At 39.6% G+C, this 13,211-nt stretch overlaps 1 protein-coding gene across 10 annotated transcripts in view; it reads right to left on the bottom strand.

Annotated features, from left to right (window-relative positions):
* Wdr47 (WD repeat domain 47) overlaps positions 1–13,211 on the bottom strand; it is a 49,395-nt gene that overhangs the window by 29,981 nt on the left and 6,203 nt on the right. For all 10 annotated transcript variants that reach the window (XM_006979461.4, XM_042279738.2, XM_042279736.2 and 7 more), the window contains exons 2-3: positions 6,134–6,300; positions 3,801–3,884 (exon numbers count right to left, since the gene is read on the bottom strand). In XM_006979461.4, the coding sequence (XP_006979523.1) occupies positions 3,801–3,884; positions 6,134–6,291 (242 nt within the window). In that variant the 5' untranslated portion in view covers positions 6,292–6,300. The remainder of the gene's footprint in view (positions 1–3,800; positions 3,885–6,133; positions 6,301–13,211) is intronic.

The raw sequence follows: 13,211 nt of genomic DNA, 5'->3' as shown, positions 1-13,211 counted from the left end.
ACTGACAAATGAACTTAGAAGTTACTGTGAGTAAACTGGGATCTGGAGACAGCTCAGTAGTTAAGAGCACTTGCTGCTCTTGCAGAGGACCCAGGTTTAGTTCCCAAAAACTACATGAAAGCTCACAACTTCTATAATTCCAGTTCCAGGAGAACTGGCACCCTCTTCTGACCTCCACAGGCACTGGATACACACATAGTATATATACATACATGCAGGCAAAACATTCATAAACATAAAACAAAAATTTAAAAGTCTAAAAAAATTTTAATAAATAAAACTGCTTTTAGAAAATTCTTAAAATATTTCACCAAGCTCCTTATCACACTGAAGTCATATCTGAAATAATTCTAATCACAAAGAAGTGGTATAAATCAATATGTAGTGAGTTTGAGACCAGCTTCTGTCTCAAAAAACAGCAACAACAAAAAATGTATTTAAAAAGAGCAAAAAGGAACAGTTCTAAGAATATCTTAAAATAATCATAGACTTAAAACTTTTTTAAAAACAAAAAAAATTATGTATTGCTGGGTGGTGTTGGTGCACAGCTTTAATCCCAGCACTTGGGAGGCAGAGACAGGCAGATCTCTAAGTTCAAGGCCAGCCTGGTTTACAAAGTGAGTTCCAGGACAGCTAGGATTGTTACACAGAGAAACACAGTTCCATTAGTGCTAGACAGAGAAACCATGACTCAAAAAACATAAAACAAAACAAATTTATTTACTAATCTGCATGAATGTTTTGCATAAATGAACCTATAAGAGCAAAGAGCTATCAAAATCTATGAGTAAATCAAAATACAAAATTCAACTTCTGTAACTGTAAAGTAGCTCGAGTCTGACTAACCTTTCTGCAGACACTGTTAAGCCCTAGAGAAAAGGTGCGCGCGTGCGCGCGCAAGCACACACACACACACACACATGCATGCACACACATGCATGCACACACATGCATGCACACGCATGCACACACGCACGCACACATGAAGACATTAGAAAACAACCAAAAGTACAAGCATGGCAGCACAGGCCTGCAGGTCAACATTCAGGAGCCACATGTGGCAGGAGGATTTTGAGTCAAAAGGTAGTCTGGGCCATACAGCAAGACCTTATCTCAAACCAAAAAGAAAGACAAAAAGGAGTAGAAAGGAAAAAGTGAAAACAACTAAAACTCAACATAGAGGTGAATTATTGAAAAAAGAGAACTTTGTGAGTAGGAATCAAAAGTGTAAGAGTTTCCAGTACCCTAGTTTGCTAGATCAGACAAAAAATGAGTGAAGAAAAAAACAAACAAACAAATAAATAAATGGAAGCCACATTACAAAATGCGCTTAAATCTACTGTATAAATTCAAGTGACCACGGGCTGGAGAGATGGCTCAGTGGGTTAAGAACACTGGCTGTTCTTCCAGAGGTCCTGAGTTCAATTCCCAGCAACCACATGGTAGCTCACAACCATCTGTAATGAGATCTGGTGCCCTCTTCTGGCCTGAGGTGTATATGCAGACAGAACACTGTATATACAATAAATAAATAAATAAATCTTTAAAAAAAAATTTCAAGTGCCCAAATCTATGGCTATTCCCAAAATGGTTAAGATAAAAGGAAAATGCCAAGGAGCAACGGGAAAACAACAGAGAAAAGGTAAAAGAATCAACAAGAAATTTCACTAGATTCTACCAGAGAAGAGACATTGCTTGAATAAAAATCAACACTTTTATGGTTGTACAGATGGCTCCACGGTTAAGAATGTCTGCGGCTCTTGCAGAAGGCCCAAGTTCAAATCCCAGTACCCACACAGAGCAGCTCACAGTTATGTGTACCTCCTGCTCCAGGGGACCCAACACCTCTGGTATTGGTTGTCAGGCACTGCACTCACAAGCACATCCACACAGAGACACCCACACAGACACATAATTTGAAAGTGTAAAAGTGAACACTTTCAAAGGAAGATAACAGAATTCAGTCTCAAGAATGAATTTACAAACTGGGAATATGGCTTAGTTGTACAGCGTGTGGCAGTGTGCAGGGCACTGACTTCTGTCCCTAGCATTTGGGGCAGCAGGGGTGGTAGGGGTGGGGGGGTATATAATAGGAGGCAGAAGAATATTTTATATAAAATAAATACATTTTTAAGTGAGTTAAAATTAGGAAAAAGGATAATCATTAAAATCTGAACCTGGTATGACTGAAGTTCAAACTTAATAACCAATAAATACACTAGCAAATAAGCAACTATTAAGTACAAAGACTTAAAGAAAAGGACCACAGTAAAGGAACAGGTAAGAATATCTCAGAGAAATTATAAAAGACAAACAATTGGGGGGTTAGGTGCTATGTAGAGCCCAGGCTGATATGAAATTCCTTATTGGCACAGGATGACCTCAAACTCATGATCTACCTGCCTTCTGAGTACTGGGATTATCAGTATATACCACCATGACTAATAAAAAATTGAAACTGAAAAGTATGCTATCTAAAATTTAAAATCCCATGCTTATCATTACATAGCTAATAGAAAAGCTGGGAAACATTAAATAAATAATTCATAAGAACAAAGACAGAAATGTTTTTTAAAAGATGCAGGTGTGTGGTGGCAAACACCAGCAACCCCAGCATTTGGAGTGTGGAAACCGGAAGATTACAAGTCCAGGCCATTCTGAGCTATATAGCAAAACATTGTCTCTGAACAGATTTTTTTCAAGTTGGGGGTAGTAGGCCGAGAATGTGGCTCAGTTGGTAAAGTGTTTGCCTAACATGCACAAATTCCCAGGTTGAAACCCCAGCACCTCATTAATTGAGTTTGGTGGTACACACCTGTATAAATCCAAGTACCCAGGAGGTAGAGCCAGGAGGATCTGAAGTTCGAGGTCACCTTCTTTTTTTTTTTTTTTTTTTTTTTGGTTTTTGGAGACAGGGTTTCTCTGTGTAGCTTTGCACCTTTCCTGGAACTCACTTGGTAGCCCAGGCTGGCCTCGAACTCACAGAGATCTGCCTGCTTCTGCCTCCCGAGTGCTGGGACTAAAGGCGTGCGCCACCACCGCCCGGCTCGAGGTCACCTTCTAGTATCAAGTTTGAAGCCAATCTGAGAGTAATGAGAGGCCCTGGCTCAAGAGAAAAGAAAGAGGTGGAGGGGTGGGAGGGAAGGCTGCAGCTATGGTTTACTAGAGAGCATTTGTTAAGCATGCATGAGGCCCTGTATTCAATCTCTAGTACCACAAATAAAAACTAAACAAAATCCTCAGTCTTGTGGACAAAATTCGATTTAATTTTATATCCCAGAAGGAAAAGACAAAGTGAGAGATACATTTTCAATGTAATAATGGCCAAAAACACTTAAAATTGGAAGAATAAACATACAGTCCCCCAAACTCAGCAAATCCTAAGCAGAAAATATACAACCAACAAATGAACAAATTAAAAAATACTTCAGCATATCATACTCAAACTGCTAAAAACCAATGATGAAGCCTAAAACTTAAAGGCAGCCGGGGAGGGGGACAACACTGGTGACACTGAGAGAAAAAGGGCCCTAATTCCTGCTGACTGCTCACTGAACAAAGACGGCCAAGAGTCAGCTTTCGGAAGACGTCTGTCTTTGAAGTCTGTGCTGGTATCTCTTTACATACACACTACTGACTAGGTAAATCTGCATTTCCGACTTGCAAAGACCTGTAACTCATCCTGTGGATCCAGTGTGTGCTGCTTCATAGGAAGGCTACATCTTAAATGTGTTTATTGCTGATTTGATGTCAGGCTGTTACCAAGGACAAGATACTAAAACTTTAAAATAAAATCCTACCTTTTTTTGTCAAATTTTTCCATACATTCTAGAGGCTGAATGAACTGAAGAACTTCATCCCATTGACCATCCAGAATTAGCTGCCTAAATAAAGAAAAAACTCAGAATGCTAATCAATTCAGGTCACACTAACAGATGACGGAGTAGATGACAAAACAGACATTAGAAGCAAACAATGAGATTAACCTCTGATTCCTCAAACATCAGCAGTAACCTTTTACAGTAATAACTTCTCGATTTGAATTTACGATAACAGTAAATTTATAAATTTTATTTAAAGAAAACTAATAACCAATCACAATATAGGTCACAGTAGTTTTATAAAGGGATGTTTTAATCGTAAAAAGGGAGAAAGGACACAATTTCAAATATATTAACTTAACAAAAAACTTTCTACCCTGTAATTCTTTCCATTTCACCTCGGCCAGCAAAATTCCATCACAAGCCAGCAGGCTCTGGAGAGGACTCAGGGGCCAGTACTAAATCCCAGAGGTATCAACACTTGAAAGACCAGGGCAAGCCAGGTGTGGTGGTGCACACCTTTAATCCCAGCACTTGGGAGGCAGAGGTAGGTGAATCTCTGAGTTAGAGGCCAGCCTGGTCTACAGAGCGAGTTCCAGGACAGCCAAGGCTACACAGAGAAACCCTGTCTCAGAATAAGGGGAGGAGGAGGAGGAAAGAACTTCAGAACTGGTTCCTCACTAGAGCACTAAGTAGGTTCTGAGGCTAGAGGACCACAACATGGATGCAGGGAAGTACAAGTTTAATAAGCTACAGCTCATATAATAATCTGTATTCTCCTTTCAGTCCCATAATCATGAATTAGGAACAGTTCATTTCTTTCAAGAATACACAGTCCTTCTCAAGGACATTTGGAATCATTAAAATAGAATATATTTCTACGTGGGAGTTTGGTATTTTCTTTTCCATCCAAGCCAGTTTGGGATATTCAGCTTTCCACTGTGGCAAATAGAGCAATTCCCCTTGCCTGGCAAATCTCCCCCTCGCCCCCCAACAACTGTGCCCTAGAAAATTAATTCAAGGTACAAAAAGGCCCATGTATAAACACTGCTCAGTAGAGTATTTAAGAAAATTAGAAACAATGATCTAAAAATGGGTGAAGCATTAAGAGACTAAATTGAAAAGCTTTAACATATATATTTGTAATCACAGAGAATTCCTGGATCTTGCTCTGTAGCCCAGGCTGGCCTCGAACTCACAGAGATCTGCCTGCCTCTGCCTCCTGAGTGCTGGGATTAAAGGTGTGAGCTGCCGCTGCCACTACCACCCGGCTTTTTTTTTTTTTTTTTTTGGACAGAGTCTTGCTATGTAGCTCGGACTGGCCTGGAACTCACTATATAGATCAGTGGTTCTCAACCTGTGGGTCTCAACCCCTTTGCACATCACATATCAGGCAGGTATCCTGCATATCAGATATTTACATTACTATTCCCAACAGTAGCAAAATTATAGTTATGTAGTAGCAACAAAATAATGTTATGGTTGGGGGTCACCACAATCTGAGAATTGTAATACAGGGTTACAGTATTAGGAAGGTTGATAACCACTGAACCACTGATGAAAACCAACCTAGCCTGGAACTCACAGAAATCTGCCTGCCTCTACCTCTCAAGTGCTGGGATTGAAGGCATACACTGCAATGCCTGGAAAAATTGCTATTTTTAAAAAATATGCCCAAGAGGGAATAGAGAGATGGTCCAGTGGTTAAAAGCACTGCCTGTTCTTCTGGAGGACTAGGGTTCAATTCCCAGCACCCACATCGCAGCTAACAGCTATCTCTAACTCCAGTTCCAGGGGATCTGACACCCTCTTCTAGCCTTCACAGGTACCAGGCATGCACATGGTACATAGACATACATTCAAGCATGACACAAATGCACATAAATAAAGATGAAATATGTATTATATATATATATAAATCACAATTGCTTCTAGGTAGTGGTAAATTTTCTTTATTTTTAATAATGAATATATTTCTCTAATAAATGTTTTATTTTGTGGAATTCTTTTCTATGAACTCAGTGTGCATATTTTAGAAATGTTTTCTTTACCTCACCAGTGCCTTGGATTTCTTGAATACTTTTTTAAATTGCTACCATACTTTAAGGCTGTGACTTCAAATACTATGCATCTTACCACTGAAAATATTTTACAAATATATTACTATACATTGTAAATATTCCATTATGAAATAAAAACCAATTATTAAATTACATTTATAATCTTTCATGAACATATTACATATATCACCATGTTAATACTCTTCTTTGGAAGAGCTACATGTAAGCCTGGTAGGAATGATGTTAACATACCTCAGGAAAAGCATATCATCTGAAAACAGGCCATTTATGACTCCACTTTCCTTCTCAAGGGCCAACATACTAATGTGAAGCTTCTTGGAATTCAAAAAGTCCAAAATCAGCTTAATGATTTCAACCTCCTTCACATTCACTGTTTCTTCCGCCGTCATATTGCTAGCCTAAATAAACAAGAACAATAAAAAAGTTAGTCCTATTGCTTTATGTATAGGTTTAATTGCCTAGAAATGACAATGTTGCTTTGGAATTTTAGTACATGTATTTCAAAGTGAAATTAACTATCAAAACTCAGTCATTCTTTAATGTGTTAAAAATATGGCTCAGATTTTTTTAAAGTACTAATCTGTGAGAAATACACATTGGAGTGATGGCAGATTAAATGATGAGGTCTGAAGTGCCTCAGAATAACAGCAGTAACAGTAGCAGGTATGTCGAATACTCAAGACACTGTGCCACAATGCTGTCACCTACAAAGCCCATCTCAAGAACACCTCCCCTTCCCCAATGGACTTAACAAAAAAAAAAATCCTAATTCTAAATGAGTTTCCAATTTTGCATGGGGCTAAATTCATATACATCCTAGGAACATGCAGCCTGTGGATCAAAGGTTGGTCACTCATGAATCACTTTGAAGTTAAACATAATAAGGCTCAACTGAAACGTGCAATTTGTTGGTAATTTCAATGTCGTATTGGTAATATCAATTATATTTCAACCTTAAAATTCCTTCTACTGAGATCAGATCAGCCATGGGCCTAAAGGAAAACCAAACACTATTGTTACATGCTAAAGGAACACAGCAATAAAATAACTCCTAGCAATAGTCTGCTAAAGATCAGTATCTTGCTCACCATCATCGGAGAAGTTTCCTCTTGCAGTAGAACAATGCAAAACATTGCCATGCTCATGAACTAGCTGCAAGAAATGTCATCTGATGACTAACAGGGGTATTAGGAAGAACTGTCTTTCTCATAGGACCAAGTCATTCTAACCAAGCTTACAGAACCAAACACAAGCTTGTAGATAATCCAGTTTTGTTCTTCTCAATCTGTTATTTTTTATCTATTTCTTCATGAAGAGAAATGCAAATGTACCACCAACCAGAATGTTCTCATCACCAAATAGCATACTGTCTGTTATGCAGAGAAGCTGCATGGATAAGGAGAAGAGTGTGCTAAAAAATTTTTTTTGCAGACAAAGTCTCACTTTATAGCTGCAGGCTAACCTGCAACTCATTACATGGACCAGACTGGCCTCTAACTCAGAGATCCACCTGCCTCTACCTCCTGAGTGCTGGAGTTAAAGGCATGCACCACCATGCTGGGCTTATTTGTGTGTATGGGTGTTTTGCCTGCCTGTTTATCTGTGCACTATGTGCATGCAGTACCTGAGGACGCCAGGAGAGGACATGAGATCCCTTGAACTGGAGTTTCAGGTGGTTGTGAGCCATCATTATGGATGCGGGTCTTCTGGGAGAGCAGCTAGTTCTCTTAACTGCTGACCCATCTCTCCGGCCCCTAAACTCAAATATTTAATGATATAAGAGTAAAATAGTTGGGGCAGGTGAGATGACTCAACAGGTTAAGATGCCTGCTGCCGAGCCTGAAGACCTAAGTTTGATTCCTAGGACCCACGTGGTGAGAGGAGAGAATCAACTCTAGCAAGTTGTCCTATGACATTCATGTGGTATTGGTGTACACAGGCACACACATACATAAATACAAATGTAATTTTAAAAACCCTTTATAGAGTAATATGTGTTTCCACAGTACGGCATGCCTGCCTCAGCGAACAGACAAACACAAACCTCTCTCAACAGGCCAACCCTCCAGTTCCTCACACTCTGGTTCTCCCTTTGCTACATCTTCCTGTTCATCCACAAGAGAGAATAACATAAAGTCAGTGAAAGCTCAACTCACTAAACTCTGACCACATTTCAGAACTATCTCCCTGAGATTTCTCCCAAACACACTGACTAGCAATCTTAACATTCTCCAAATTGTCATATAATCCTTACTTTAAAAATAATAATAATAGGGGGCTGGAGAGATGACTCAGTGGTTAAGAGCACTGGCTGTTCTTCCAGAGGTCCTGAGTTCAATTCCCAGCACCCACATGGTGGCTCACAACCATCTGTAATGAGATCTGGTGCCCTCTTCTGGTTTGCAGGGTTACACACTGGCAAGATACTGTATGCATAATAAATAAATCTTTTTTTTTTTTTTTTTAGTTTTTCGAGACAGGGTTTCTCTGTGTAGCTTTGCACCTTTCCTGGATCTCGCTCTGTAGACCAGGCTGGCCTTGAACTCACAAAGATCCACCTGCCTCTGCCTCCCGAGTGCTGGGATTAGAGGTGTGCGCCACCACCGCCTGGCTAAATCTTTAAAAAATTAGTTTTAATTCATTTCATTCTCAGAAAAATATTATTCCATCCTTATAATGAGATTTGGGGGGGGGCATTTCACAGAAATTACCATGTACCAACCACACATTTAACAATAACTGAAACTATAATTATCTAATATAGTTCAGTATAAATGCTGTATAGGTCTCATGTCTAAAACTAAGTAATTCTGGAAAAAGAGTTCATGGCAATTGTCCCACTCTAACTCATAACCACGTTAAAGCTTGTTACGTTGCCCAGCCTGGTCTCATATGACCCTCCAATCTCAGCTTCCCCTGTAGTTGAGACTATAGCCATACAGCAATACGACGAGCACAATTACAAGTTTAATGCTATAATTATTTTTAACCAGTAAAGACTAAAGAAAGAAGATACACATTTTCAGAAACATTTATTTTATACTGACTTTTAAATAGGTAATAGAACATGGATTCTAATTAATCTAGAATTAGTTCAGGTTTGGAAAAGAACTAATGAACAAAAGACAACTTGGAATCCTATACCATGAAATTCCTAGTAGAAAATTATGGTATTTTAATCACTCAACTCAGAAATTTTATTCTTAAAAGTTTCACTAATGTAGGATACAATATAAACATACACCCATACTTGGAAGATAACTCTTTTCTAACCCACTACTGACACATTCATAGTAACCTGGCTTACTGGCCTTTCCCACCATGCCCATTTTTGTTTATTCTGCTTGTTTGTTTTTTCTAGAGTTTTTTTTTTTTGGGGGGGCAGGGAGAGCATTGAGACAAGGGCTCACTATACTGCCCAGTCTAGGCTCAATGCCCAGGTTCAGATGGTCACCTCAACTCAGCATCTTGAATAGCTCAGACTCTACTTATGTGCTGCTACACTTAACTCTAAGATTACCCTTTAAAACGATATGCAAGCTAGGCATGGTGGCACACACCTGTAATCCTTAACATTCAGGAAACTGTGGCAGGAGGATCTCAAGTTCAAGGCCAGCCTTTGCTACCAAGTAAAACCTTTGTCTTTAAAAGACAGGTAGGAAAAGATATGGGATTATCACTCAATGGTAGAGTGCTTGCTTCACATGCTGAAGGCCCTAGCTTCAATTCCCAGGATGGGGAAGGGGGGCACACGACCACACGACATACACAGGACAAGACAGGACACAACACCACATATGTTCAACTAATGTTAGTCATATGTTCAACTAATGCTAGTTAAGCAAACTTGAGATACAAAAAAAGTCGATGGGTAGTGGTGGCTAACACCTTTAATCCCAGTACTCAGGAGGCAGAGGCAGGCAAATCTTAGTGAGTTCGAGGCCAGCCTAGTCTACATAGTGAGTTCCAGCACAGCCAGAACCACATAGAGAGACCCTGTTTCAAAAACCGAAAAACAAAAAAATAAAATAAAACAAACAAACAAACAAAAAACCACTGTCTGATCTTCCAGGAGACATGGGGTTCATTCAATTCCCAGCACCCACATGGCAGCTCATAACCCTAACTCCAATCCCAGGGGATCTGAAGCCATCTTCTAGCCTCTTCAGGTACTGCATACAGGCAAAACACCCATAAACACAAAATATAAATAAAAGAAAAAGGTTTGAATACAAAACTAGTTTTAGAAATCTAAGGCTAAAGGTCAACATTAACAGATTAAAAATGGTAACAGAGATATATTTTCATAGAGAAGGAAAATTTTTATGAAAAAGTACCACCAGCTGCAAGTAGTGACATACTACGGTAAACTCAGCACCCAAGAGGCCCATCAGGACTACAGAATTTGAGGCCAGCCTGAGCTGTCTATCTAGTATGTCCAAGACAAACTTAGACTACACAGCAAGACAATGTCTCAACAGAAAAAAATCAGTGTTAGTTTTCTAACCAAATATAAATAGAGATGACTTAAATGTTCCTTTGCAATGACATTGCTTACTTAAAATACAGAATCAGAAAGAAGGAAAACACAGGAGGCTGAGAACAATTCAGAAGTTAAGGCTGAGGAAATTAGGACAGTCATGAAAAAGTGCTTACAGTTTTGTTTCTATGATGTGCCTTTAAGTTTTGTGATTTGCTTCAACTCATATTTTAGTAACAGCATATATTATGGTGGGCACTATGAAGTCTGGGAATCAGAAATTGTGAATTTATAAGGTCAGTTTAAAATAAAATAGATTTTCTTTAAATAATTTTTTAAGATTTATTTAATTTATTATGTATACAGTGTTATGCCTGCATGCATGCCTGTGCACCAGAAGATGGCACCAGACAGAGGCACCAGATCTCACTATAGAGGGCTGTGAGCCACCATGTGGTTTCTGGGAATTGAACTCAGGACCTCTGGAAGAGCAGCCAGTGCTCTTAACCTCTGAGCCATCTCTCCAGCCCTCTTTAAATAACTTAACCAAATGAAACTTTCCTTCTAACTACAGAGCTCCATCATTCTGCTAATTGCCTAAGTTTGTAACCACATGTGTCCTTTCTTAATGTTGACAACCATCTTCTGATCGATTACTAACTTAACTTCCAGAACTGTGGATGATGCCTTTTGTCCCACAGAAACAGACTGTGGGCTGAGGATGATAATATAAAGTGCTTAGCCACCGTGCAAGAAGTCCTAGACCACATAAACCAGTCCTGGTGATGCAGACCTGCAATTCCAGCCCTCAGGAGGAAGAGGAAGGAAGATCCGAAGTTCAAGTCATCCTTGGCTACAGGGTAAGTTAGGCCAGCCTGGGCTGCTCAAAAAATAAAAAGAGGAGCAGAGAATTGGCTCAGTACCTAAAGGCACTTGCCACCAAACCTGATAACCTAAGTTTGATCCCTGGGATCCCCGTATGAGAAGGAGAGGGCCTACTCGCCCAGGTTATTCTCTGTCCTCCACATGTGCACAATGGCATGCACACACAAGACACCCATACATACCAGAGAATAAACTTCTAAAAGACAAAACAAAAGTAACATAGTATGCCTGGGCATGGTGGCACACTCCTAAATCACAACTGTGGAATAAGGCAGGGGTTGGGGGGTGGGGAGGGACTGACAAGAATATAATGAGTTAGAGCCATTTTGGGACATACCGAGACAAAGGATGTTTAAAGCCTGGTGCCACTTTAAATAGCTATCGAAATAAAGTTAGCTTAAATCATATGCTGTACATATACCTAAAATGTCTCGAGAAAAAGATATAAGGAACTGATAGTAATGTTTAATAGTTAATAGTAAGACCTAGGGTCAGAGGAATGGTTAGGTGACTTTTTATTATGTACCCTGTTAAATCTTTTGAATTTTGTTCCATGTACAAATATGACACATTCAAAAACTGTAAATGTAAAGCTAGAAAGATAGCTCATCAGTTAAGAGAGCCTTGCTGCTTTTCCAGAGAACCCAAGCTCGGTTCCTAGCACCCACATCAAGTGGCTCACAACCACTTGTGACTCCAGCTCTAGAGTAGCCAACTTCTCTGGTTCCTGCAGGCAACTGCATACATGTGACATACACACATGAAATTTGTAAAAAATAAACATTTCTACATAAAATTGAGTATTGCACAAACACTCAAGTATGGTAATCCCAGCACCTGAGGATTTGAAGCAGGTAGATGACAAGTTTAAGGCCAGCCTAGACTACATAAAGTTGCAAGCTAACCTGGGCTACAGAGCAGGATCCTATGTCAAAATTTTTTAAATAATAAAACATAAACAAGGGTCTGGAGAGATGGCTCAGAGGTCAAGCGCACTGGCTGCTCTTCCAGAGGTCCTGAGTTCAATTCCCAGCAACCACATGGTGGCTCACAACCATCTATAATGAGACCTGGTGCCCTCTTCTGGCATGCAGGCATGTATGCAGGCAGAATACTGTGTATATATAATAAATAAACAAATCTTTAAAAAAAAAAAAAAAAACACATAAACAGTTATGCCAGGTATGGTAGCATACACTTTAAAAATACCAGCACTCTGAAGATAGAGGCAGGCAGATCTCTGTGAGTTTGAGGGCAGTGCTACATAGAGTTCTAGGCCAGTCAAGGCTGTGTATTGATACCATGTCTCATACACACACACACACACACACACACACACACACACACACACACACACATATATATATATATATATATATATAACAAATCAGTATGTATATAATCAAGTACTATTACTTCAGAGACATTTGTACTTTCTCATAACCCAAGACAACTCCCACACTGGCACTGATCTATGGCTATAGCAATATATAATTAGGAATCATTTTGTCATTGCTACGATCATTTAACAGAATAACAGTAACACATCGTTAGGCCAATGACCTAACCAGTCATCACCAGGTATGGTTCCATCTTATGGAGCAGACCTTGAATCCCATCAACAGGAGCAGGCTGCCCAATAACATCTGTGCCACTGCTGCACCAGTGGGCGTATCTTGCAGGCAGTTCAGTATTACAGCTCACAGCATTCATGGCTTCCTCTGGTACTGATCCTAATACCCTCCAGCAGTATAAACACTAGGAACACTAGCAAGGAAGAGTGAAGCTTCCAGCTGAGCACGCTACATCTCTCCATGTTCTATGACTCCAGAATGTAGTATCTTCAGCAATAGTGTCTTACTATTAAGTCCCGAAGGATAACATTGCATTGGCAATAGCTTGCAATATTTGCAGGATCTATGGAAGCCCACTGGCCAACAACTC

Source organism: Peromyscus maniculatus, chromosome 6 (genome assembly GCF_049852395.1).
Source record: "Peromyscus maniculatus bairdii isolate BWxNUB_F1_BW_parent chromosome 6, HU_Pman_BW_mat_3.1, whole genome shotgun sequence".
Lineage (NCBI taxonomy): Eukaryota > Metazoa > Chordata > Mammalia > Rodentia > Cricetidae > Peromyscus > Peromyscus maniculatus.
This window is presented reverse-complemented; position numbering and strand designations above follow the sequence as displayed.